Below are 26,650 nucleotides of genomic sequence, written 5' to 3'. Positions count from 1 at the left end.
GAAGGGGAGCAATGAAACAGACTGGGGGGATGATGGAGGGAAGTGATGGAGCAGATGGGGGGATGATGGAGGGAGCGATGGAGCTGAAAGGGGGTGATAGTGGGGAGCAATAGAGCAGAGGTGGGGAACGGTAAAGAGCTACAATAGAGCAGAGGGGGATGATGGAGGGGGTGATTGAGCCCCAGCAAACGGGTCTCACTCCAGCAAGGACCTGCAGGCTGCTGGGGGGGGGGGCGGGGGGGCGGTCCGCACTGACCTGCCCCCCTCCCTGTCTCTCTCTCTCTCCCGCAGGCTCCCCCGCCCCTTTCTCTCCCCTTTCCCCCAACGGGGGGGCACCCATCTCCCTTCCCCCCTCCCCTCCCGCATCCCCCCTCCCCTCTCCTTTCTCCTTGATGACGTCTCCCCCAGGGCTCGCTCCGATTTGACGCCTCCCCCCGCCCGCCCCAGCCTCCCCCTCCCCGCCTCCCCCCTCCCTCCCGCTCCCCTAGGCAGTGGCGGCGGCGGCGTCGGGGGGGGGGGCCGGCCCCGCCCCCCACCCTGCCTCCCCTCGGCCGGCCGCGGGCAGCAGCAGCGGCCCCCCCCCGGCCGCACCCCCCCGCCCCCCTCCCCGATGCTCAGCTCAGTGTGCGTGTCCTCCTTCCGCGGGCGCAAGTCGGCCAGCCAGGCGCCGTCCAAGTCATGCCCGGGGGGGGCCATGGGGCGGCAGGAGGACGCGGAGCGGATCGTGATCAACGTGGGCGGCGTGCGGCATGAGACCTACCGCAGCACCCTGCAGACCCTGCCCGGCACCCGCCTGGCCTGGCTGGCCGAGCCCGACGCCTGCAGCAACTTCGACTACGACCCCAAAGCCGACGAGTTCTTCTTCGACCGGCACCCGGGTGTCTTCGCCTACGTGCTCAACTATTACCGCACGGGCAAGCTGCACTGCCCGGCCGACGTCTGCGGGCCGCTCTTCGAGGAGGAGCTGGCCTTCTGGGGCATCGACGAGACGGACGTGGAGGCCTGCTGCTGGATGAACTACCGGCAGCACCGCGACGCCGAGGAGGCGCTCGACTCCTTCGAGACCCCCGACGGCGCGAGCGGCAACGGCGGCGGCGACGACGATGAGGCGGCCGACCTCAAGCGGCTCTGCCTGCAGGAGGACGGGCGCAAGCTGGGCTGGTGGCGCCGCTGGCAGCCCAAGGTGTGGGCACTCTTCGAGGACCCCTACTCGTCCAAGATGGCCAGGGTGAGCGAGCCAGCGGCGCCGGGCACTGGGAGGGCGAGGAGGTGGGTCCGGGGTGCAGCACCGGGCACCGTGGAGAGCGGGGGAGAGGTCAGGACACTGGGGGTGCAGCGCCAGACACTGGGGAGAGGGGTGGGGGGGAGGTCGGGTGCACAGCGCCGGACACCAATAGCAGGGGAAATGGGAGGCTGCGACCAGCACCAGGGAGGATGACCCGGAGGCTGTGACCTGCGCCGGGCACTGGGGAAAGCAAGGAGGGAGATCAAGTTACTGGGAGTGAAGTGCCAGGCACCGGGAGAGGAGGAAAGATCAGGATGGAGTGGGGGGTACTGGAGGCGTATAGTCCCAGGCACCTGGGAAAGGAGGAGGAGGGGATAGGGGTATTAATCTGGGGTGCAGCGCCAGGCATCATTGAGGGGAAATGGGGGGCTCTGACCCACGCCGAGCACCAGGGAGGATGATCCAGAGGCCGGAACCAGCTCCGGGCACTGGGGAGAGTGGAGGCGGGGGGCTCAGGCAGGGGGATTGTGCGAGGGTACAGCACTGGGCACTGATGGAGGGAAATGGGGGGCTGACTGGCCAGGACTGAGCACCAGGGAGAAGAGGAAGGGGTGGAGGGAGAGATCAGGAGGGAGAGGAGGGTAGATGGGGGGTGCAGCACCAGACACCGAAGACAGATCAAAGGGGCCACTGCCCCAGAGGGCACCGGGGAGAATGGGGGGAAATCAGGACAGAGGAAGGGGTGCTGGGGATACAGTACCAGGCACTGGGGAGGGGAGGGGGGCATGCAGGGTGCAGTGCCAGGCACCAGAGGGGAGAGATGGAGGAGGGGGCGCTGTAACCAGTACCAAGCACCAGGGAGGGAGATCAGGGGCCTGAGTGAGTAGCACCAGGGAGAGCGGGCTAAGGGGAGAGATGAGTATGGGGTGTATTGGGGGTGCAGCGCTGAGCAGCAATGAGAGGAAATGGGGACCTGAGTGACCAATGCTGAGCACCAGGAAGGATGATCCAGGGCCTATGACCAGTGCCGAGCACTGAGGAGGAAGATCAGGGGCCTGAGTGAGAAGTGCCAGCCACTGGGAAGCATGGGGGGAATAGGGGGTATTGGGGGTGCAGCACAGGGCCAAGCACCAGGGTGAAGAGGGGAGGGGAAGGGGGGGTCTGGTGTGCGGCGCTGGGCCCCAGGGAGAGGAGATCAGAAGGGCCACTGCCCTAGAGGGCACTGAGGAGAGCGAGGGCATGGGGGCACTAGGCGTGTAGCATTGGCATGAGGGAAATTAGGAGGGAGAGGAGATTGGGAGGGGAGATTGGGGGGCGGGAATGATCTGGGGGGAAAGCAGTGTCAGGCACCAGGGATAAAAGGGGGAAGTAGAAGATCAGAAGGGAGGGGAGGGAGGGGGGGATCAGGGGTGCAGCACTGGACACCAGGAAGGAAAGATTGGGAGCTGAGTGAGCAGTGGAGGTGTCAGCATCAGGGAGCACCTGGGGGGCAGTGCTGTGCACTGGGGAGGAGATTGGGGGCACTGGGGGTGGTGCAGCAGCCACTGGAGAGGGCAGGAAGGAAGAGGGATTGGGGGTGCAGCCCCAGACACCAGGGATGGGGGGAAGATTAGGAGGCACTGAGGGTGCAGCGCCAGGCAGTGGGTGGGGGGGGAGATCGGGGTGCTGAGTGACTAGCACTGGGCACCACATGGGGGGTGGGAAGAAAGGGGGTGGGTTGTGGAACCAGCACCAGCCACTGGGTCCTGGTAGAGTCCAAGGGTGGAGGGGTTTGCGGGTGGAGGTATATAGAGCAGCAGGCAGAGCGGGACTGAGCTCCAAATGAGGAGACTAGAAATGGGGGGAACCTGGGGAGGAAAAAAAGGAGAAGTGGGGCTGGGAAGAAGGTGGGGGCAGTGAGACCCTTGCACAGGGTAGAAACAAGGGGGCCCTAGGCAGAGCAGGAGGGAGCACCGGGCAGAGGTGGGGGGATCAAATAGGAGAGGGGGTCTGGCAGGAGAAGGTGGGTGACCAGACCAAGCAGAGCAGAGAGCTCCCCCCTCCCCTGCATGGATCACACTCGAATGGTGCAAGGTGAGCGTGCACAGGGCTGGTGCAAGGTTGGGGGCTGCAAGGTCAGCCCGAGCATGCAAGAGGGAATGGGCTGAGAGGCAGTGGGAGAAGCTTGGGGCTGGTGCCAGGCCAGCACTGGGGCATCAGGCTGTGGGTGGGGGGACAAGGAAAGATCTGTGCAAACTACAAGGGCTGAGTGTGCAAGGGGTGGTAGGAAAGGTCACCGCCAGCAGGGGAGGGGATACAGGGGGCACTGGAGGACATGAGCTGGGGAGGGGGGAGGCACAGGCAGGGGGACCTGGATATACCTGCCATGGGGACTGGGCTGGTATCTGCACAGTGGGGGACAAGGTCTGTAGGGGGCACCCGGGGGGTAGTGGCAGGACAGGACCAGGACCCAGGTCTCCCATGCCCCCGGCCCCCAGGGCTCAGAGGGGCTCAGAGGATAGGTAGCTCCAGGCCGGGCAGTACCGCAGCAGAGCCGAGCAGGTCGGTGGGGGGGGAACCGCACTGCAGTCTGCCGCGGTCCTGCTACCACCACCACCCCAGACCCTCTCCTGCATCCCAGCCTGGCCTGGCCTGGCCCCTGAATTCCCGCCTCCCCTGAATTCTTCCCAGCCTTCTCCCCTCCCCTCACCTGGCAGCTGCTGGTTGACCCTGGGAGCAGGAGGATCCCACCCACCCCAAATCAGTGGTTCTCTGGGGCACCCAGCTGGACTTAAGAGTAGCCTCTCACTGCACTGGTAGTGACTGGGAGAGGAGGGCAGTACCAGTGTAGGAGATGGGTGGGAGGGGGACTGGGTATCAGTGTGTGCCTGGCTGGAGGATGTAGGGATGTATGGTTGGCTGGAGGGGTATGGGGGGTGCAGGATTGTGGGGTTAGTTGGAGGGGGTATAGGAGTGCAGGGGTGTGTAGCTGGCTGAAGGGAGTGGATGCAGGGGTGTATGGCTGGCTACAGGGGATGGCTGCAGGGGGTGGCTGGACTGATTGCAAGTTACAGGATACCTCTATTGTGTTGCCCTTGGACTCAGCTGTTAAATACCAGAAGCTCCCAGGCATCCAGCCACTTCTATGCCCACATACAGAGTGAGCACATATGTGCCCCCGTGTGTGTGCTCATGCCCATGCATACATGTTTCTGTTTCTTGTACATAACTGCCCAATAAGCTCCTTGAGAACCACCCCCATAACACCTTGCGGTTTGAGCAGGAAAATATTCACACAAAGGGGACATGTTCCTACCCATATTGCTATACCTTTTTCCATCTCCCTTTCCAATATCTACCTACAGACCTGGACACAGTTACATGCACACACACTCAGCTCATTCCTACCAAGGACACACACCTTGGTACAGTCCCACAGTTGCACACATACTTATATACACACACACTTGTGTGTCCTATACAAACATCTGTGGATTTTTTAAAAATATTGAATATTGATATTACAATGTAAAGTTATAAAGGTGATAATACATAATTGCCTGGTTTATATGGATGTATATAATAGTATTAGTCTAGATATGACTATATGTAATATACGCATGTGAACACATATATAGATATGGCGTAAGTCTTGTATCTCTAGGTATATGTGTGTTTCCATGTGTACATCGTTTTCATAGGTATGTACATGCAGATGTACATGTAATAATTGTACTGTGTTGCTGCTATACACATGCACACACATTTATTTCTATTTGTATATTTGTGTGTATAAGCATTATAAACATAAGTAAGGGTGTATCCATTTGCTATCCTGCTAAATAATTCCTCTACAGATATAGGTGTGTAATATCTGTAGGCATATGTAAAATGTGTGTGCAGATACATACACACATATGTCTACCTTCAGTGCATGTGCATATTTCTGTGTGTGTGTTCATATAGATTGTTCTAATATACAGCTGGGTTTACACATACACAAGCATATATATGTGTGAATGTGTGCACACATATACATATATCTGCAATATTTACACTCTATACAGTTTACTATATTTACACTATACACTATATCTACACACAATTTGTACAGCTACTTATATGCTTAATACATACACACACACACACATATATTTGTGTATGTATATATATGTGTGTGAGGTATAGGCTGTAACTGTGATAGTCTAAGGACATAAGTAGACAATCTTCTTTGGGTAAATCTAATATCTTTTAGTTGAGTTGGTCTAATAAAAGATATCAGATTTACCCAAAGAACTTTTTCTACCTATATATGTGTGTGTAATATATATATATGTGTGTGTGTGCAATGTTTGCACAGATGTATATGCTTAAAATATGATTTTCCTTATACTTGGATGTATTCCTACATACATTTATCTGGGCGTATGTTTCTAGTATATGTAGCTATAGTTTTGCATAATAGACACACTGGTATAGAGACTTGTGTTTATTTCTACTGCATAAGCCCACAACTATATCCTTAAAAAAAGATTTATATTGATAGGTATATTTCTGCAGACATCTTTATGCATAGAGATTACCTAAGTATTTCACATATATGTGAATGTATATGTATACATATGTATAATGTACACATATGTGCATGTAGGGGATGTACCCACACAGAATACATACAATAACCATACATGCATTATCGCCCATACATGTCTTTATTAAATAGATATGTAATGTGTTATAGTCATGTACAAACAGATTTGTCCCCAGCGCCACATACAGACGCTCAAGGGCATGGTGATACAAATCTTATGCCCTTCTCCATGTTTTAGTGAGCTTTCTTCCCCTTTGCCTGATGAAGAGGCCTCAGGTCCTCCATGGACTTGGTGAAGACATGAAGTGAGTGGCTCTTACTTCATAGGCTATCACTCTTGCTCTGCCATATGCACACACATGTACACATACATGCAAGGGGAGGGTGGGGAGGTGCAGACAAGAAGCCCTGCCAGCCTTCCCAACTTGCAGATTGTCTAGGCACATGTGTGCATGCAAGCACATGCTCACACACACTTTCAGCACATCCTCATTCTGCAGGAGACCTGGCTCTCACTGCATTGCTATGCCTGCCAGCATATGAGAAGGGGGAGCTATGAAGTGGGGGTCCTGGGGTGCAGTGCCGGCCTTAGAAGGATGAGGCTGCAGTGGGGTTTAGAGGGAGCAGGGCTAAGGTTGCAAAGGGGGCAGCTGGGAGAGGACAGAGGTGGGGGGACCAGGACATGGCTGCAGTGGGGGCTGGGGGGATGCATAGGTTGGGGACACGATTGTGCTTGAAGTATCCCCCTGTCCAGATAAAGTGCCCCTCCCTCCCTAGTGCCCCCCCCCCTCAGTCACTAAGGTGACAGGTATCCCCAGACCAGGGATTAGGAGAGCCCCCTGTCCCCTGTCTAGGGCTGCACCCACTGTAGTGGTAGAGCACCAAACTAAGCACTGCCCAGTGCCCTAGTACCTGCCCCTCCTGCAGTGCCCAGTTTCCCTACATTACCTCCCCTGCATTGATCCACATAGTGTCTTCTGCACGCACACAAACACACACACATGTGCACGCGCGTGTGCACACACACACACACACATCCTGCCCCACTGCAGAGGTCGCAGCACCAGCTTGGAATCCAGACTGGGGCACCCTGGCACAAGGGGGCACACAGTGCCCTGCACCCAATCACCTGCTCATCCCCAGTGGGTGCAGGGAGATGGCCCAGAGCCCTAGGCCCTGGTTTGGGGGGAGGAACCCAGGTATCTGGGGCCCCCACGCTGTTTCCATGCCCTGCCTGGCAGGCCTGTTTGTCCCTGACCTGCTACAGGACAGAGTCTCTTGCTGCTGCGAGCAATGCAACCTGGTTGCCCATGACCCAGCTACAGGAGGCTCTGCCCTCCCCCACTCTCCCTGGACCCCTCCCCCATCCTCCACTAGCCCTGGAGCCAGGATGCCCAGGTTCTCTTCCAGCTCAGGGAGAGGAGGGGAGCTAGTGGTTTACTGCAATGGTGATGGGGTGGTGGAAGAGGTCTGGAAGCCAGGATGCTTGAGTTCTGTTCTGTGGGGGGTGCTGTGAGGATGGTGGGAGACAGTAGGAGCCCAGACTCCTAGGTCTTCTGTGGTCTGACTTGGCCTCTCAGCTCCTGAATGGAGCTGGGATGTTTGTACTGATTTTGGGGGGAGGGCATTTTGTTATCGGTATTCTGTGCTAGGGTCTCCAAGGACGCTTTCCCTTTCCCACCTCCTCCATGCTGGGAATGATATGGGGGGGGGCTTTACCCCCTTCACAGTGACCTGCCCCAGTGATGCCCCCTTCAAGTAACCCCAGGCCCCCAGAAGTGATGAGGGGGGCTGTGGGTCAGGACTGCCTTAACGCAGAAGTGTTTAGCCCTCTTATCTGTCTGTCCGGCCCCGGCTGAGTATCCTTTCCACATCCCTCCCTCCCCCTCTGCCCCCCCTACTCCCCTGTGTCCCTGCAGTGCCTCCCGCCCCCCCCCCAGCACCGCACTGCGCCGGAGGCCGCGGCAACCCCAATCTGTGCCTGTGCAGGAAAGTGCTGACAGGACAGGATCTGTGCAAGGGAGGAGGGGCCAAGCTGGCCAGGCCAGGGTGCAGTGTGTGTACACCTGACTGCATGGGGAGGGGGGCAGGGGTGGGCGGCATGCATGTACACCTGCAGGGGGTAGTATGTGTGTGTATGTGTGTGTACATGTGCACATGTGGAGGGGCTGCGTGTGCACCCAGGGTCTTGCAGGGTATGTAGGACTCTGTATACACACTTGTGGGGGTGTTATTGAGTGTGTGTGAGGGAACCATGTGGGCAGCGTGCATGCATGTTTGCAGGGGGTTTTGTGTGTGTGTGCAAGTATATGGGTATACACTTGTGGAGGTTGTGTGTGTGCACGTGTGTGCACTCACAGGGGATGTGGACAGTCTTGTAAAGGTATGTATGCGTGTGCTCTTGCAGAGGTTGCATATGTGTGCATGCGCACACTTACAGGGGTAGTGTGTGTGTGTGCCCCTTCTTGCAAAAATGTTGTGTGTATCCACACTTTCAGGGGCTGTGTGTGTTTGTGTGCCCCTGTAGAGGTTGCATTTGTGTGTGGATATACACTTACAGGGGTGATGTGTGTGTGCCCACCATTGTAAAGGTTGTGTGTATGTATGCACATATTTGTACAAAGGTTGTGTGTCTAAGTGTGTGCATGTGTGCATTTGCAGGGGTCATATCTGTGTCTTTACACTCTTGCAGAGAGTGTGTGTGTTTGTGCATGTACATGCGTTCGCTTGCATGCTCTGTATGTATGTGTGTGTGTGTATATACACACACACACACACTGCTGCAGAGGATATTTGCATATGTGTGTGCAGCACTTGTGTACAATCCCCTACTCTGCCACTCTGGCTTCCCCCGTCCCCGCATCACGAACAGCCTGATCCTGAGCCAACTCCAACTCCCCCTCCTTCAAGTCCAAAGTCAAAAGAAGTTACAGAGTTGTGTTACCACCCCCTTCTCTTGCTTCCCACCATACCCCACACACATGGATGCCAACACCCCCTGCCCACAGTGACCTCTGGATGCCAGGTGGGATTGAGAGGACTGGTGGAGCCCAGACACCTGGGTTCTTTTTCTATCTAGTGGCCACTGGTGCTGATCTGAGGGTACCTAGGGCACAGGGGGCAATGGCTTGGGCAGTGGGTGGCAATTAGGCAGGGGCTTTTTATCTGGGTGAGGGGGTTTCCCTCTTTTGAGGGGGGGGCTGAGATTTCCTTATTGGGGCCCTCTCTAATGATTCTCTCTGTGTCTCTCCCCCCCTCACCGTCCATGTGCCCCCCCATTCTACGTCCCACCACCCCCGCACATGACATTCTCCTCCCACAACCACCCACCCACCACCCGGCACCCTCCAGTACGTGGCCTTTGCCTCGCTCTTCTTCATCCTCATCTCCATCACCACCTTCTGCCTGGAGACCCATGAGGCCTTCAACCGCATCATCAACAAGACGGAGACAGTTGTGTTGGCTAACGGGACGGACACACAGGTCGACGTGGAGGTGGAGACGGAGCCCTTCCTCACCTACGTGGAGGGCATGTGTGTGGTGTGGTTCACCTTTGAGTTCCTCATGAGAATTAGCTTCTGCCCAGACAAGCTAGAGTTTGTCAAGAGCAGCCTCAACATCATTGACTTTGTGGCCATCCTGCCCTTCTACCTGGAGGTAGGGCTCAGTGGCCTGTCCTCCAAGGCAGCCAAGGATGTCCTGGGTTTCCTCCGTGTTGTGCGTTTTGTCCGTATTCTCCGCATCTTCAAGCTGACCCGCCACTTCGTGGGTCTCCGGGTGCTGGGCCACACGCTGCGGGCCAGCACCAATGAATTCCTGCTTCTCATCATCTTCCTGGCCTTGGGAGTCCTCATCTTTGCCACCATGATCTACTATGCTGAGCGCATTGGAGCTGACCCAGACGACATCACGGGCAGCAAGCACACCTACTTCAAAAACATCCCCATCGGTTTCTGGTGGGCCGTGGTCACCATGACCACACTGGGCTATGGCGACATGTACCCCATGACGTGGTCGGGAATGCTCGTCGGGGCACTGTGTGCCCTGGCTGGGGTGCTCACTATTGCCATGCCCGTGCCTGTCATTGTCAACAACTTTGGCATGTACTACTCCCTTGCCATGGCCAAGCAGAAGCTACCAAAGAAGAAGAACAAACATATCCCACGTGCCCCCCAGCCCGGCTCCCCCAACTACTGCAAGCCTGATGCCGCCCCCAGCCCCCATCGTAGCACCCAGGGTGATGCTTGCCCCCTGGCCCAGGAGGAGATCATCGAAATCAACCGGGCAGGTAGGGTCCCCACCTCCTCCCCCAGCCCCTAATGCACCTATGCTGTGCCCCAAGCCAGCCAGTGGGGCTCACTCTGTTGCCATCCCCACTGTGAGACCCCAACCCAACCACCCTGCTCAGCTCCATCAACACTGTACAGAGCTCCCAGCCCAGCCAAGAGGCTCTGACCAGCCTTCTCTTGCCCTGAGGAGCTGCCAACCTAGACTCTCAGCCCCATCAAGGCTCTCACCTCACATAGCTTCATGAGGCTCCCCACCTTCCACCAGCTCTGGGCATCTGAATCCTGCCACCCTCACAGCCTGGGGTTCTGTTGTGCCCAGGGTGCCTTCATCACCTGGAGATCTCAGATCACCCGAGTGTCCCTACCCACAGCTGAGCCCCCTTCTCCCCACCCACGTGGGGGGAAGCCAGTGGAGAGAATCATTCTGAGAACTCAAAAGAGCCTGGGAGAACCCAGGAGTCCTGATGCCACACCCCCATCCTTCCCCAGAGTGGAGAGGAAATGCAGGAGTCCTGGCTCTCAGCTTCCCCTCCCCAACTCCACTCTCTTCCCAGAGCTGGGAGAGAACCCAGGCATCCTGGCCCCCAGTCTCTTGCTCTAACACTAGATTAGGGAGATTTGGGACCACAGCGTAACCTACTAGTCCTGCTGTGGTGGGGAAAAGGGAGTTTCCAGAGCTCCACAGAACAGCCTGACCCTGGGGGTACATGGGGTGGTCCCTCATCCCCCCACTGAGCCCTGGTGGGGGGAGGGGGAGCTGGGCCCAGGGCAGGAATCCACCAGCTGATGCCTCAGAGCCCCAGTGATGGGAGAGAGGCTGTGGGTCAGGAGTGAGGGGCACTGAGGGAGGGCAAAGGGAGCTGTGGGTCAGGAGTGAGGGGTACTGGGGGAAGGCAAAGGGAGCTGTGGGGCAGGAGTGAGGGGCACTGGCAGGGCTGAGGGGATGGGGGGCTGCAGGTTGGGAGTGAGGGCCACAGGCCAGATGTTGCTATGGGAGGCTGTGCAATGTTAGGTGATTCCCATCACCCACAGACCTGGACATGTCAGTGCCTGGGATGGGAAGCTGGGGGTTATGCAAGCTGTGGTGGTTGTGTAGGGAGGAGGGTTGTATAGCATGGGGCACTATGCCCTTGGGTTTGTGTAGCAGTGTGTGCTTGTGCACCTGTGGAGCCTGTTGTGCAGGTGTAACGCGGTGCCAGGGTGCAGTGTTTCATGGGTTGTGCAGCCGTGGGGGTGTGCAGCAATGCGGTGGTGTAGCTGCATTACCCTTTGCAGGTCCAGGGCTGTGCCGTTGTGTAGCTCAAGGTGGGGACCAGGCTGCATGTGGGAATTGTGCTGGGACACATCATTGTGCAGCTGTGTCCTTCAGGCATGAGCAGCTCTGTGGTTGCAGGGCAGTGATGTTGTGTAGCTGTTAGTGTGTGTGTTTGTGTGACAGTGCAAGGTAGTTGTGTAGCTGTGTCTGCATGTGGCCCGGCGGTGTATTTGTGTAGTTGTGTGTGAAAGACAATGCAGGAAAGTGCTGTGCAGTTATGTAGCTGCGTGTATGTGTGGGGGGCAGGGTAATGAAGTTATATAGCTGTGTGTGATACTGCAGGGCTATGCAGTTGTGTAGCTGTGTCGGGGTGGGGTAGGGCAGTATGGTTGTGTAGCTCTATGTGTGCATGGCAGAACAGGGCAGTTGTGTGGCTGTGCATGGGGGGTAGAGCAGAGCAGGGCAGTGCGATTGTGTAGGGATGCGTGTGTATGGCAGGGCAGGGCAGCACAGTTGTGTAATTGTGTGTGTAGCAGGGCAGTCCAGGCAGTGCATACGTGTGGGGCAGTGCAGGCCTATACAGTTGTGTAGCTGTGTGTAGACAGCAGGGAAGTGATGTGTGGTTGTGCAGCTTTGTGTGTGTGTAACAGTGCAGAGCAGTGCAGTTATCTAGCTGTCTGGGTGGGGTAGCTCTGTGTGCATGGCAGAACAGGGCAGTTGAGTGGTACTGCAAGGCAGCACAGTTGTGTAGTTGTGTGTTTAGCAGGGCAGTGTGGTTGTGTAGCTACGTGTGTGTGTGGCAATGTAATTGTGTATGTGTGTGTGTGGCAGTATGCAGCTGTGTATATGAGGCAGTGCAGAGTAGAGCAGTTATGTAGATGTGTGTGTGTGTCACACTGCAGGCCTGTGTGTTTGTGTAGCTACATGCATATGGCAGAGAAGTGCTGTGCGGTTGTATAGCTGTGTGTATGTGGCAGAGCAGGACAGTTGTGTAGCTGTGTGTGTGAGGCTGTGTGTAGCTATTGTGGGGCAGCAAAGCTGGATTATGGTTCAGAGTTCTGTGGAGGGGGTGGGGAGGAGGCAGTAGCTGTGTATGCTCAGGGGCACAAGGTGCCCAGACACCTGGGTTCTGGCTGCCCTGTGGGAGGTGCTGGTTGTGTGGTTATGTAATGGGGAGTGAAGTTGTGTAGCCCCCTGTATGGGTGTGAGGCTGGGCTGCTGGGCACCCCTGGAGGGGCAGGGGCACTGTGTTGCATTGTGTAGCTATGTAGGAGCAGAGATGAGAGCACCTGTTGTGAGGCCACATTTTGTGTGTGCTGTGACTTAGAGTTGGGAGAAGATGTGGCTGGGAGCTGGGACACCTGGGTTCTCTCCCAGTTCCAAGAGGCGATTGATTTCTAGTGGGTCGGAGTAAAGGGGGTGAGGGGCAGGGGGGGTTGAGGAGGCTGGAAGGCCAGATGCCAGTTTGTATCTCAGTTTTAGCAGGGGAGTGAGGTTTAGCAGCTGGGTGGGGGGAGCCTGGACACCTGGGTTCTAGCTGAGCTGTGGCAAGGATGTAGAGTTTAGTGGATTAACGTGCATGTATGTGTGTGTACATTTGTATGCGTGCATGCATGTGTGTTTGTGTGCTTTGTGGGGACTGAGGGGGGGGTAGGGAACTGACACACCTGGGTTCTATCTCTGCTGTGGCAGGGGCATGGGATCTAGTGGCCTGACACAGGGCGCTGGGGGCCCAAGTGCCTGGCTCCTCACTGGGAAGGCCCCCCTCTCTCTCTCTCTCTCTCTCTCTTTCCCCTGCCCCTGGCACCCAGCAGACTCAAAGCAGAATGGGGATGCAGCAAATGCGGCACTGGCCAACGAAGACTGCCCCACCATTGACCAGGCCCTGTCACCAGAGGAGAAGTCACCTGTCACGCCGGGTGCCCGGGAGCGCTACAATCGCGACCGTGCCTGCTTCCTGCTGTCGGCTGCTGAGTACGGCCCTGCGCCCGACGGGCACATCCGCAAAGGTACCCGTGCTGTCCACACCCACCCCACCCACGCTGCCACTGCCCACCCCATCCCTGAGCTGCCCACGCTACCGCCTGCCATGGCCCCATCCACCACATTGGCAAAGATACCTGTCCCCACCCCCCATTGCCCCCCAACTTGCCCCCCCCCACACAGAAAGGTCTCTGCCTCTGCTCCCCCTAGCATTAACCTCCACCTCATCCACAGAGGCACCCAGCTTCCTCTGCCACTCCATCCATCCGCATAGCCACCCCCTGGCCCTTCCATCCTTTCCTATGCCCCACAGCCACTCCTGACCCCCCCAGCAGGCCCCCTCACACACCCCATTTTCAAAGAGGTCAGGTCCCCTGGAGCCTTCCCCCACACCCTCCAGGCAGTCCCACCCCCACAGCTCCAGCCACACAGCCACCTGCTCCCCTGCACATCTTCCCCTAGCAGCTGATGGTAGAAGTTCCCCATGACAGATGCCCCTTAGATTCAAGACCGACTCCCCACTGCCTCAGCTTCCCAGCCCAGATGGAGAGTTCTGCCAAGGAGCAGTCCTCTAACAACACTGAATCCCCCTCCTCCATGCCCCCTGACCTCTCCCCCATCCCATCCAGTCCCCAGGACTGCCCCACAGCTTGTAGCCCCCCCTTCCTTCCCCCCCCCTCCCCCAGGCAGCATGGCTGGACCCCTGGAGCCTTCCTTGTGCCCAATCCCCTCCATGTTCCCACACACACACACAATCACAGCTCCTGGGGGACAGCAGAGGGGACCATCCTGACTGAGCTGGGGAGCAGTGGTGGGTGGGTAGAGCTGGGAAGGGGCCTGCTGGTCTTTACTTCCAGATCTCAGGTAGGGGCTTGGGGGGCTGATGGGTGTGGGGGGGTCGGGGTCAGGCGAGGGTTGTTTCTTTGGGGATGTCCCTGCTCCAGCCATGCCCAGGACAGCTAGGGGGGCGGGGCACAGCATGGATACTGGAGGGGTGTGAAGCCCTCTTCCCCCACTGTTGTCTCCCCTTCCCTGCTGAAGGCCAGGTCAAAGGTGAGCCATAGGCAGTAATGGGGACCACGGAACAGTGGGGGGTGCAGTGATAGTGTGGGGGGGGGTTGCAGTGAACACTGCAGTGAATGGTGCAGTGGTGTGGGAGAGTGCAGTGAGGTCACAGGGAAGGGTGGAACTGGGCAGGGGGGCAGTGGAGTCAGTTGGGGTCAGGTGACACACATAATGCAGTGTGGGGGGGCAGTGTGCACAGTGGAGTCGGAGTGCAGGTGCAGTGGGGGTGGGGCAGAGGCAGTGTGTGGAGCCAGGTCATAGCACAGGGTGCAGTGGTGACAGGGAGTGCAGTGGGACCATAGTGCCAGTGTAGTGGGCAAGGTTGCAGTGAGGGCACAGTGTGACAAGGGGACTCATAGTATAGGTGGAGGATGAGAACAGTGTGGGGGGGGGGGGTCACAGAGCACCTGCAGTGCTGGTCACAGTGCAGATGCAGTGGGAGGGCAGGGGGGTTGCAGTGCAGGGGCAGTGGGGGCAGGGGTCACAGTACAGGGATAGTGAGGATGGGGCAATGGGGTCATAGTACAGGACAGTGGAGTCACAATGCAGGGGCAGTGGGGGCAAGGGTCGCAGTGCACAGGTAGTGGGGGTAGAGGTCAGAGTGCAGGGCAGTGAAGACAGGGCAGTGGGGTCACAGTACAGGAGCAATGGGATCATAGTACAGGGGCAGCAGGATTTCAGTGCAGGGGCAGCAAGGATAGGGATGCAGTGCAGGGACAATGAGCCTAGGGGAAGTGGGACGACAGCATAGGGGCTGTGAGGACTGGGGTCACAGTGTGGGTGCAGTAGGGTGGGGGCAATGGGGTCACAGTGCAGGGGCCATGAGGACAGGGTAGTGAGGGTCCCAGGACGGGGACAGTGTGGAGCCAGGGCCAGGGCCAGGGCAGGGTGCATTGCACTGCAGGTCCTCCCCCTCCTGCCATCATCGCTTCCTCCTCACGCAGCGTCTGTTTGTCTCCCTCCCATTTCCATCCATGCCCCCCGCCCACCCTCATCCCCTCCCCCCACCCCGCCCGGGCCCCCCCCCAGCCGCGCTCCGTTCGCCACCCATGGACGCCATCCCCCCGGTGCCTGCATGACCTCCGCACCAGTGCTGCCTCCCGGACCTGGCCCTAGGACCAGAGCGCGCTGGGACAGGGTGAGTAGCCCCCCATTGCGCCCCCTCCCCTGCCTGGCACCCTCCCATCCCTCATTCCAACCTCCTGTGCCCCCCACCTCCCTGCACTGCAACCCCATCAGCTCCATCCCCCACCTGCAATCTCAGCCCCATCATCCCTCTGCCCCCCAACCCCACTGCCCCCCCACCCAAGACACCCACCTTCCCCCACCCCACATTGTGCACCTGATCATAAATAAAAGCCGGGCCTGGCTGGTGTGAGGACACCTCGGTTCTATTCTGTGTCTGGGGTTTAATGGGTTGGGGAAGAGTCTGAGTGTGCGGGGAGGAAGGTGGGACACCTGGGTTCTGCCCCAGCTCTGGGAGGAGATGTGGGGAAAGTGGTTTAGAGCAGTCAGGGAGCAGGGGAGTGGAATGGCAGTCAGGACTCCTGGGTTCTCGACACTGGCCTTTTAAAGGTGCCCTTTGACCTCACCAATCTGGGGTACAAGCTCTGCCCCTCACCTGGGGTCAATCCCTCAGGCTCCACCCCTCAAACTCAGAAGCCCCACTCCTCCCCTCCCCTGGGACTCCTTTCCTTAGGCTCCACCCCACACCTAGAACCCCACCCTCCTTCACTCAAGCCCCACTGCCTTGCCTGGGACACCGCCCTCTCAGATCCCGCCCCTCACTTGGCCCCACCCCTTCCATCCTGCAAATCCCATCCTGCACCAGGTCTCAGCCTCATCATGGGGCCCCTGCCCCTTTCTGCACTGCCTGCAGCTTTGGCTCAGCCCTGGCTCCATCTCGTGACAAATACAGGGCCTGGGCCCAGCTGGTGAATACGACGGGGGTCCCTGCACTGGGAGGGCAGGGGGCTTCCCCCAAAGGCCTCTCTGGTACTTGGGGGGCTGAAGTGGGGGCTCCACAGTACAGAGAAGACCAGGATAATACAAGGGACACAGGGGCTGTCCCCACTGCTCATGGTGAGGTTGGGGGGCTGACCCCCGCAGCCAGGGCACAGCTGGGTTAAGCTCCCACCCTCTCCTAGGGAGAGGGGGGAAGGCAGGGAAGTTTGGGGGCCCCTCACAAGGCTCCCCTCGTATTCACCTAGACAGGGCTGCCCTGCTATTTGAGCCCCGTTAACGCCTCATTTCATACGTCTTGTAGGGTTCACCCAGTGCCCCCCGTAATGCCCAGACCACAGCAACCAGGTACGTAAGACCCCTCCCTCCTCCCTGCCCCCACATCCCTCCCCATCCCTTCCCACCTCCCTCACCTGGACCCTCAGCAGCTGCCACCATCTAGACCAGGTCAGTATTGGTGTCTGTGCCAACAGTCCCCACCCACTCCTTTGCCCGCCGAACCCATCTCACAGGATACAATGCTTCCCCCTTGGTACCAGCTAGGAACCTCAGGGTTATCTGGGTGGGGGTACAAGGTTTTGCATGGACCTACATGTGCAAAGAGGGGGCAACCCTCCTGGTAGTGAGAGTGTGCATGCCAGTGCGCACACACTTGTACACATCTGGTATCCATTTCTCTTGATGTTTCTTCATGTGCCAGCAAGGCCCTATGTGCACATGCGTGTGCAGCAGCACCTCCTGCTCCCTCTTTGCACATGCACATGAACACATCCATATGTAAATGTGCCTATGTGGGTGTGCCAGCCCAGTGGGTGCTTTGCATATGTAGATTTCTCTGGAAGCAATTGAGGTCCGTGGGCATGAGTGTGTGCATGCAGTGATTATCCCTTCCACCTGCACTTTGCACATGTACATGCGTCCATGTGCACACGTGGGTGTGCAAACCCAGTGGGGTGAGGTGCACCTTGCTCCTCCATCTGCATATGCAAATATATCCACTTGCACACGTGTGCAGGTGATTCTATCCCCCCTCTCCAAAAACTCATTGGTGCCAAAGGAGCAGTTCCTCCTGGACATGCACATGGAATTGGCACGGAAGCAGAAGCAACCACGTTGCACACTCACCTTGGTCAGCAGGGTGGAGCTTTGCTTGTGCACACGCATGTAGGTGCACATGCCAAAGGATCACCAGCGCAGCAAAGAAGCCCCGTGTGAGCTCTGCCACCCATTGTGTTCCGAGGTCGTGGGCATACCAAGCAGCCACACACATGTTAGCCACTCGTGTCCTGTGTCCCGTGGGGTGTGGCGTGACCCAGTGTCTGTGTGTGTTTCTGTCCCCAGCGCTGATAACTGCCTGAGGCTGCCCCGGGCCAGTCACGTCCAGCACCCCCTGGAGGCAGGTTAGCCCCTGTGATTGCTTTCCTGAGAGGGGAGGGTGTCCCTCAGGGAGGGCAGGGGCATCTGGACAGAGCAGGAAGGCATCGCAGGTCACCACCACAGTCTCTTCTCCCTGGACATAGCACATGGGAGTGGGCCCTGCTGGGATCCTTCTCCTGGGTGGTGAGACACAGCTGCCTCTGGGGTGGAACAGGTCAGGTGTCTGTTTATATATAGACACCCCCTCACCCAGCATCCAGATGCAGCTGCCTCTGGGGTGGGGGCAGGTCTGTTGTCTGCTTATAGGTAGATCTCTCACCTGGTGCTGAGATGCAGCTACCTCTGGGGTGAGTGTGTGAGGGCTGCTGAAGCCCAGAATTTGGGACAGGAAGTGCAGGGGAGTTTGAACCTGGGGAAGGGATTCCCAGAGGAGGGTCCCTTGAGTCAGGTCTGAGCTGGAGAGGAAGCCCCTGGCATCAGCCCTAAACCATGGCACCCTGGGGGAGAGACTGGGCCAGGTTTAGTGCGATGCCCTGCTAACACATGTGGCACAAGCTGCCCATGCACTGCACTCACTGCCCAGGTGTGGACTGGCACTGGCCCCATAGAGAGCAGGTGTGAGCTAGCACATGCCATGGCTACACTGAATGTACTGTGAGAGGGGGCATGCTCCAGGAAATGTACACAGGTGACATGTCCAGTGGGCAGCACGTGTGTCGTGGCCACTGGATCCTGTGCTTGCCCACAAGTAGGGACAGGTGCACATGTGGGCACACTGCCAACACGTGTGTGCAGGCTGGCCCAGGGGAACGTAGCCTTGTGTACTACATGCTGGCCCTGAGGGAAACTCATGATAGAACCAGCCACAACATGTGTGCTATGTGCCACACTTTTTGACACGTGTGCAAACACATTTGCACACTGCCTCACAGGCAAATCCAACTGTGGGCACAGCCAGAGATGCCCCCCACAGTGCCCTCCTTAGGCCACTCTGATGCATGAGTCTTGTTTCTGCCCCCTCCACCCTGCCCCCAGCCTGCGGCACGGAGCTTGGCTTTCCCAGCCGTAGGAAGTGCCAGGGGCCTGCCACCTCCAGGCCAGGGGCTGTACAGGAGGCTGTTGCAGGGGTGGGAAGCAGGGAGCCAGGACGCCTGGGTTCTATCCCAGCTCTGGAAAGGAAAGAGAGGTGTAGGGTATGGGCAACTGGGAGCCTGGGCTCCTGGATCCTACCCCAGCTCTGGGTGTGGAAGACAGTATCATGGATGAGAGGAGAGGCATGGCAGGGCCTGCATTCCTGGGTTCTCTCCCCAGTCTGTTCCTGTACTGCCTGATGACATGCCCTGCATGGTGCCTGCCCCACTTGCATGCCACCGCCCTCTCCCCTAGCCTGGCTGTCCTTTGCCCCAGACTCTCGTCCACTGGGACCTGGGATAATGGGCACCCCAACCTGCAAAGCAGAGATACATCTGCCTTGCAGGGGGGGGAAGCAGACCAAGGGACAGAGAGACCCCCCCTCCCAGCACCCCCTTCCCCAACTAACCCCCGCAACCTGACTCCCACCCCCATGCCTCCCACCCCACTGATGGCCATTGGCACGAGGGAATTTGGGGAGTGTGACTGGAGCTGTGGGGAAGCAGTTGTCCAGTGATGGGGGGCTCCCATGGGTTGGGGGGCCTAGGTCCACAACTGGCCTCATGGGTATATCCCCCTCTCCTATTAACCCTTCTTTCTCTCCCTCCCCTTCAAGGTTACGAGAAGTCCCGGAGCCTGAACAGCATTGCAGGATTGAGCCTGTCTCCTGCCCCCAGCACCTATGGTTCACCCCGCGCCCCCCCGGGCGCCCACCCTTGCCCACCCCCCCCCCCCCTATTGCCCCCACGGGGCGGGGAGCGGCCTGGGCGGAGCCGGCCAGGGGTCCCCAGTGTCCACCTGGACTCCGGACCCACTTTTTTTTAACGCAAAAAAACAACCCAAGGAGGAAGGAAGGAAGAAAGGACCAGAGGAGGTGTCGCTGGGGCAACAGAATGCGCCAGAGGCCATGGGGAATGCCTGCTACCCTCCTCTACGATGGACATGCGCTGCATTGCACTTCCTGGAGTATCCATGATCCTCCCCTCACCCACCCTGCCCACCCTGCCTGGAGCCGGACACCTGGGTTCCCCTCCCCTCTGGCCCCTAAGGAAGAAGCCTGACTTGCTGCTGGGTGAGGGAGAGACTTGATTTTTTTTGGGGGGGTGGGAGAGATTGCTCTGAAAATCCCACTTAGGGAAAGGCCACTGCAAGGGGCTGGGGGTCCCAGTGCCCCCCTGTCCCTGCCCTGCCAAGCTCCCTTTGGCCCCTCGCCTGTCCCGGGGCCACCCCCTCGCCCTGCCTTTCTCCCACTGTTGACTTGTTTTTTCGTTCATTGGTTCATCCCTCTCATCCCTGGCTCTTTCTCCCCATGACATACTCAGGATTCTGTGAGCCATACCTCCAAGGGCAGCCCTGGGCCAGCTGCCGCCCGTGCACCTCTGTCTGTACATCCAGCCATCCACTCGTCCCTCCACCCCCATCCATCTCTCTCTCTCTCTCTCTCTCTCTCTTTCTCGATCTGTCTATCTACTCACCTGTTTGTCTGTCTGTGTATCTATCTACCCCTCTGTCTGTCTTGCTATCTATGTCTATCCATTTGCCCACAGTCCCTCTGGCTTTCTGTCTGTCCAGCCAGGCATCCTGATGCATCTGCTCTATCACCCTGTATCCAACCCCCCACCCCCTGCCATACACACACCTGTCTGTCCATGCCCATAGGGTCCCTCTGTTTGTCCATTCCCGTAAACCCCCTCTGTCTGTCCATCCATCCTCCTAGGGGCCCTGTTGATCTGTCTGTCCATACAACCCCTGTCTGTCTGTCCATGCCCATGGCCCACTGTCTGGCTGTCCATCCCCACTACACCCCACTGTCTGTTCATCCATCCTGCCTCATATGCCCCCTCTGTTGGCCTGTCTCATCTGTCTATGGTTCCCCATACACCCCCCACCCTCCACACCGTCTTATACGTACCTCTCTCCAGCGATGTGCCATGTCTTGGGCACAGAGACTGCTCCCAGGTGGGGGAGACACCCCACCCCCACCCCACCGCACCCCTCCACCGCCTCCCTTGCCCCCCTGCCCGCTTGCATGGACCTCTCTCTTCGTTACAAGCAATAACTGGGGGGCGCTGGGAATTTTGCAGAGACAGCTGCACCCTGGGGAATGACCGGACCTAGGAGAGCCGGGACTTGTGGGGGGCCAAGGGGCCCAGCCAGCCCCCCCCCACTCCACCCCCTGGCCTTTGTCTTCCTCTGCTCTCCTTGTTTCATTCTGTTTCTTCCACAAACAGAGCAAACTGCATGGGGGAGGGGGGAGCTGGGGTGGTCCTGGCCCCCCCTTTTTACCCCCTCCTCTGCAGCCCCTCACTGTGATCCCAGACGAGACTGGGGGGGCTGGTGGCTTTGGAACTTATCGGGGGATTCCCCCCCCACAAAAGACAGACGTTGCCACATCCCCCCAATGTGGGGACCCCCCCCCTTCCTCCTCTGTGGAACGCTAGTCCCTGCCCCGCACTGGCCTGCTCATCCTCTCCCCCAGGGGAGGGGGCCATGAGGACAGCGGTGCCGGGGGGGGGTCCCGTCTGCACTCCCTGCCACCCTGCAGCCCCCCCGTCCCCGAAATCCAAGCTCAACTCCTAGTTACAAGGTTGCATTTTCGAAGCCAGCATGTGTCTGCATGTGATACTGTACCAACAATATTTAATGTTATATGCAAAAAAAAGACCTACCTGACCCACCGCGCCAATAGGGCAGGGGCCTCTGGGACTCTCCCCCCACCCCATCCTACCCCACTTCACCCCACCCCACCCCTCAGCCCTGGGTGCTGGTGCTTGTGGGGGGTAGCACAGCTTGCAGGGGCTGAGATGGGGGAAGCGGGCTATGGTGGTGGGGGGCCTGCAGGAAGACATCCTTGTTTTCTTGATTCCCACTGCTCCTCTTCTCCAACTTTTCCTGTGAGGAAAGTCAGAGAAGAGGAGGAGGAGCATGAGCAAGGGGTGGAGATGCCTGGATGGCTGGATGGATGGTGTGTAGGGATGGATGGAAGGATGGATGGAAGAAGGTATATAGATGCATGGGTAGCTGGACTGCTGAATGCAGGGTGTGTCCAGAGATGGATGGATGATGAGGGAGGGTGGGCTTGTTGCCGCCCCGCTCTTTTCCCCTCATGCCCGGCTCCTTCTTGCTGCCTCCCTACCTCCTCCCTAGCACCACTCCCCAGAAACCCATCCATCACATACTATGCAACACAGCCCCCAACATCCCATCTGATCCTGGGGGGGCTCCATGTGGGAGTAGCCCTCAGGGGGTCTCTGTAAGGTGGGGGGCGAGTCCCAGCCTTGTCCCACCCCCTCATGCCACTGCTGTTGCTCTGCATCATCTTCCATAGCCCGGCCCCGCCTTTCTACCCCCAACCCCTCTCCCTGAGGTGCCGGGAGCTTTTTTATGCAACAATTCCTATGCAATCTACAGTTATTCTTGCTAGACTGGCAGCCACGGCCTACTCAGCCCCCTCCCAACACGGTGGGGCCTGGAGGAGAGTCAGAGCTGGAGGGGAAGGGATGACTAGCACTGGGCCCCAACCCCAGACACCCCCCTGCAGTACTACCCCCCTTGTCAGCAGGGTGGGATAGCGGGCAGATATAGGGTCATATTGACTACTCACCGCATTCAAGGGGCCCAGAGACTGGTTGGGAGGGGTATTTAACTGGGGGCGGTTAGGAGTCTGGCTGTAAAGGCAACCACTCCCTCCAAGTGCATGTCTTGTGGTGGGGGGGTGGTTCTGACAGCAAGTGTCTCTTCCCCCTACCCCCCAACCCCCTCCTGGATCCCCATACCCCTCTGCATGCCCCCCTCTTTGATAATGTTTGGCTCTATTGTGGTTCATTAGACTTGCCTCTGGTCTGTCTTCCCCCTGCCCCTATAGGGGGAAGGTGGTGGTGGTGTGTGTGTGTGTGTGGGGGGGGTGTTCCTTTGTTTTGTTGCACTTTAACTTGAACCTTTGTAGGGGGGGGGGGTTTGGAAATCAGGCTGTGAGATGTGTTATGGGGGGGCTGTTTTGTGGGGCTGGGCAGTGACAAGAGGGCAGCAACTCCTGGGATGGGGGGCAGCAATGGAGTTGGATGGGGGTGCTGTACCCCCATCTCCCAAGGCCCCCCCCCTTGTTTGAGTCCAGTTTCCCCCAGCCCCCAACAAGCCCAGTGCAAAGAGGCCAAGGTTGCAATGTCTTCCACCAGCATGTGCCGGGGGGGGGGGGGGAGGGGGAGGCATCTTAGACTCAGGAAGCGGGGGCAGGGGGGGCAAGAGACCCAATTGTCCCCCAAGTGGGGCAGGTGCAACAGGCGACGTGTCTGGAATGGTGCCAAAGCGGGGTGGGGGGGGTCCCCCCTATGGGGGCAGGAAATGGGGGTCCCCATGAGGGATGGCTAGTGGGTGTCCCATGTTGGGAGGAAAAGGAAGGGGCATGATGATGCTGGGGAGTCCTCTATGGGGAATCCCCCTAGGGATGATGTGTGGGGTCCCCCTATGGGGGATTCCTCCAGGGATGATGCAGTGGGGGTCCCCCATGGGGATCCCCCTGGGGTGGGGGTTGGATGGGGGTGGGGGGAGGGCACAGAGCTATTTTTTCACACAGTGATGGCGATGTTTTATTTTCCAGCCCCCCCTCCCCCCCATCCTTGGCTTTGCCCCCGTTGCCACGGCAATGCACCAGCTGTAATGGAGGTGGGGGACTTGCCATGGGGGGGCAGGGGAAGGGCTCAGATTCCCCCCCAAAACAATTTAACCAGGCCGCAGCCCATCGGGGGGCAAAGTGAGAGGCAAGATTGCAGCTGGGGTGGTGGGGTGTGGAGAGAGAAATTGGCCTTTTGGAGGAGGGGGGGCATGATCCTGCCCTCCTACCCCCAAACCCCACCTGGACAACTGGGTCTTGGCCTGCCCCTCCCCACTCCCACCTGTGGCAGGTCCTTCCTCCAGTTCCCACTATGTGCCAAATGTCTTTGGGGGTGTCATGGCGGGCAGGGGTGGCAGGGTGAGGGGCTGGGTAATGTTATGTTTATGTGTCCCCCTCCTCTGCACCCCCCCTTCTGTCCTCTTCCTCTTACCCCCCATAGCCCCTTCCCCATGTCCTCTGGCACCTGCTACCCCTCCCCCACCATACATCCCCTGGGGTGCACTCCTGACTGGGGCGGGGGGGTGTGGGTCATTGGGAGTGCCCTGAGCAAGGTCTGCCAGTGCCAGAGGTAGGGGCAGGTATGCCACACGGGCCCAGTGGGGACACACACACGTAGGCCATGCCAGCACGCACCGTGCCTGTGGGACGTGGGCATGGGCACATGCACACACACACACACCAGGCATGGACACACAGGAGTAACACAGGCATGCACATACATATATAGACACACACAGAGATAATACAGGGGTGTGCACACAGGTAACACAGCCAAATGTGCACACACAAGTGCCCACAGGGAACATACACTGGTATACACACACATGTGCACCCACACGTACACACACACACAAATACTATAGAGATGTGCATAAACACACATCTAGGTAACACATAGGCATGCACACATGTATCTCCAGGCACAGGGAATGCACACGTATGTGCACCCTGGTCTATAGGGCGCGCGCGCGCGCACACACACACACACAGCCCTTGGCTCCCAGCCCCAGATGTCTCCTCCCCTCAAGTGCTGGGCACCCCCCCAGCCCCCCTCTCTGCCACTGTTCCTTCACAGCCCCCCTGCCCCTATCTCACACCAAAAGCAATAATCCCCCAAGGACCAGGGCATATGGTTGGGGTGAGGGAGCAGACCTGGGGGCAGCCTCCATGGGCCAGCAGCAAGCGGGGAAGGGGAGCCCCTCTACAAGACAGCCCCTCACCCCTCTCCCTCAGGCCTCTGGCCACCTGTCTGGCCATCTGCTACCCCATCTGTCTGTCTGTCCAACCACCCATCACCCCGTCTCTGTCCGTCTGTCCACCCCACACCACCCACCGTTGACGGACAGCCCCCTCCCGCCATTCAACACTGGTGCTATCATGCTGCTTCTGCCTGGGGGGATCCCTTGGGGGGAGTCTGAGGTCCCCCATTCCCCCAGGTCCTGGCCCCAGCCCTGTGCTCAGGTCTGAGCCCACGGGGGGGTCATTTCTATTGCTGTCCTTTCTTTCCCCTCCTTCCCCATTTCCCCCCTTCCCCCCTCCCCCCCCCCCGCATCCTGCCCTGGGGTCCCCGCCTGCGTGGGGGGCGGGGGGCTGCGGGCTGCATGGCTGGCCACGCCGGGAGTTACAGCATGAAATAAACAGAGCCTTTTCATGGAAACCTTTCACCCTGGCCTCTGCACTCTCCTTGGGGCTGAGGGGAATGGGAGTGAGGGGCTGTGGGTCAGGAATAAGTGGCACCAGCAGGGTGCAGAGGGCTGTGGGTCAGAAATGAAGGCCACCCCCGCCATGGGTTCACCACCCCCGTTCTGCTCACATTCCCCTCCACCTGACCGGCGCCTTTGCACTCCCTTCTTTAGCAAACTCATTTCAGGCCTTTAATTAGGTTCCTGCCTTGGTGTGGCTGCCTCTGTGGCACAGGAGGCTGTGGGCACCTGGCCCAGTCCTGGCATAGGATTGGAACCGGAGATAGGCCCTGCCAGCCAAGACCACCCCTGCACAGGCAGCAGGCAGAGGAGACCCAGCCAAGTGGCACCCCTGCAGGCTGAGCTAGAGCAACAGCCCCCAGGAGTTGTGGAGTGGTGGGGGTGGGGCTGTTGTGCCCTGTTCCCAACTCAGCTGCAGGCCCCATGGGGCCAAGGTGCCCCCAGCCACCTCCTGCCCCCATGAGCCACCTTCCCTCAGCACCATTCACCCCACCCCCCTGCAATAAGGGGTGGATCCTGATCATAACTAGGGTGACAGAGAACCCAGGAGTCAGGGCCTGCTCCAGCCCACCAGACCCCCTCCTCCCCTCTAAAGCTGGGAGAGAACCCAGAGGTCCTGGAAAGAGCCAGTGTCTGGGGTGGGGGGTGAGGTGTTGCCAGCTGGGAGCTGTATTTCAGTGCTGCCTGCCCCAGTTCCATGTGTTGGCTACTAATTAGTTCCCTGGCCCTGAACGGGGTGGTGAAGGGAGGAGTACTGGCAGCACCGAGTCCCTGGGGGGGCCCTGCCCTCGTTTCTTGCCCCCATTCCCTCCTTACAAGGAAGGGTTTGAAGCCCTACCCCCCACCCAATACCCCAACTTTGGGAGCAGAGGCACAGCTAAAGACAGGGATCTCTACCATGCCTCCCCTGTGCCCCAGAACCAGGGGTACTGACAGAGCTGATGTGGAGGGGCAGGGGGCTGTGGGTTGAGAATGCGGGGTAGCGACAGGACTGGGGAGCACAGCCAGCTGTGGGTTGGGAATGGAGGGCACTGGCAGGGCTGGTGAGGGCAAGGGGCTGCAGTTCAGGAGCGAGGGGCAGCAGCTGAGCTGTGCATTGGATGTGGGGGGCCTCTGGGACCACAGCCCCCACTCCATCCAATCATCTGCCCCTGCCAGGGGTGGGGGGAAAGCAGGTGGCTCCATGGTACCCACTGTGTCCCAGAGAAGTAGGCCGGGTCCCAGGGGCTATAGCTGGTTGTGTAAAAGTGTAAGTGTGCATGTGGTGGGGTGGGGGGAGAGGGAGGTGTTGGCAGACAGAAATAGCCCTGGCTGCAAGGAGGAGGTTGTCCTGGATTCTCCAGCTTACGGTGTCAAGAGGTGCTGGTGTCAGTACCTCTGCCTATGCAGACAGAAGGGGCAGTATCTAGCTGTGCCCAGCAACCTGGCCCAAGGCAGAAGCAGAGCAGCTCCCCCCTGGCACAGGGACATGGCCTCTG

General features: G+C 58.7%; 1 protein-coding gene across 7 annotated transcripts; it reads left to right on the top strand.

The window, feature by feature from the left end:
- Positions 1 to 557: 557 nt before the first annotated feature.
- KCNC3 (potassium voltage-gated channel subfamily C member 3) lies at positions 558 to 19,830 on the top strand. Of its 7 annotated transcripts, XR_016442462.1 has the most exons (7): positions 559 to 1,228; positions 9,147 to 10,083; positions 13,151 to 13,348; positions 15,417 to 15,525; positions 16,654 to 16,697; positions 17,691 to 17,749; positions 19,474 to 19,508. XR_016442462.1 is itself a non-coding variant. In XM_090048212.1 (5 exons), exons 1-4 carry the CDS (start codon positions 611 to 613, stop codon positions 16,674 to 16,676), a joined length of 1,776 nt encoding a protein of 591 aa, XP_089904338.1. In that variant the 5' UTR covers positions 559 to 610; the 3' UTR covers positions 16,677 to 16,697; positions 19,474 to 19,611. The 7 variants fall into 7 exon arrangements, 3 of the variants coding, with proteins under 3 accessions (XP_089904336.1, XP_089904338.1, XP_089904337.1); XR_016442463.1 differs by lacking the exon at positions 17,691 to 17,749 and having other exon boundaries at positions 19,474 to 19,563; XR_016442464.1 differs by lacking the exon at positions 15,417 to 15,525 and having other exon boundaries at positions 19,474 to 19,548.
- Positions 19,831 to 26,650: the final 6,820 nt, after the last annotated feature.

Source organism: Crocodylus siamensis, chromosome 5 (assembly GCF_052110815.1).
Source record: "Crocodylus siamensis isolate JL-2025a chromosome 5, ASM5211081v1, whole genome shotgun sequence".
Taxonomy (NCBI): domain Eukaryota; kingdom Metazoa; phylum Chordata; order Crocodylia; family Crocodylidae; genus Crocodylus; species Crocodylus siamensis.
This window is presented reverse-complemented; position numbering and strand designations above follow the sequence as displayed.

Coding starts and splice junctions, on each gene's coding strand:
- KCNC3 (XM_090048210.1), top strand. CDS start 611: ATGCTCAGCTCAGTGTGCGTGTCCTCCTTCCGCGGGCGCAAGTCGGCC. Junction 1,229..9,146: donor ACTCGTCCAAGATGGCCAGG/GTGAGCGAGCCA, acceptor GGCACCCTCCAG/TACGTGGCCTTTGCCTCGCT. Junction 13,349..19,473: donor CGACGGGCACATCCGCAAAG/GTACCCGTGCTG, acceptor CTCCCCTTCAAG/GTTACGAGAAGTCCCGGAGC.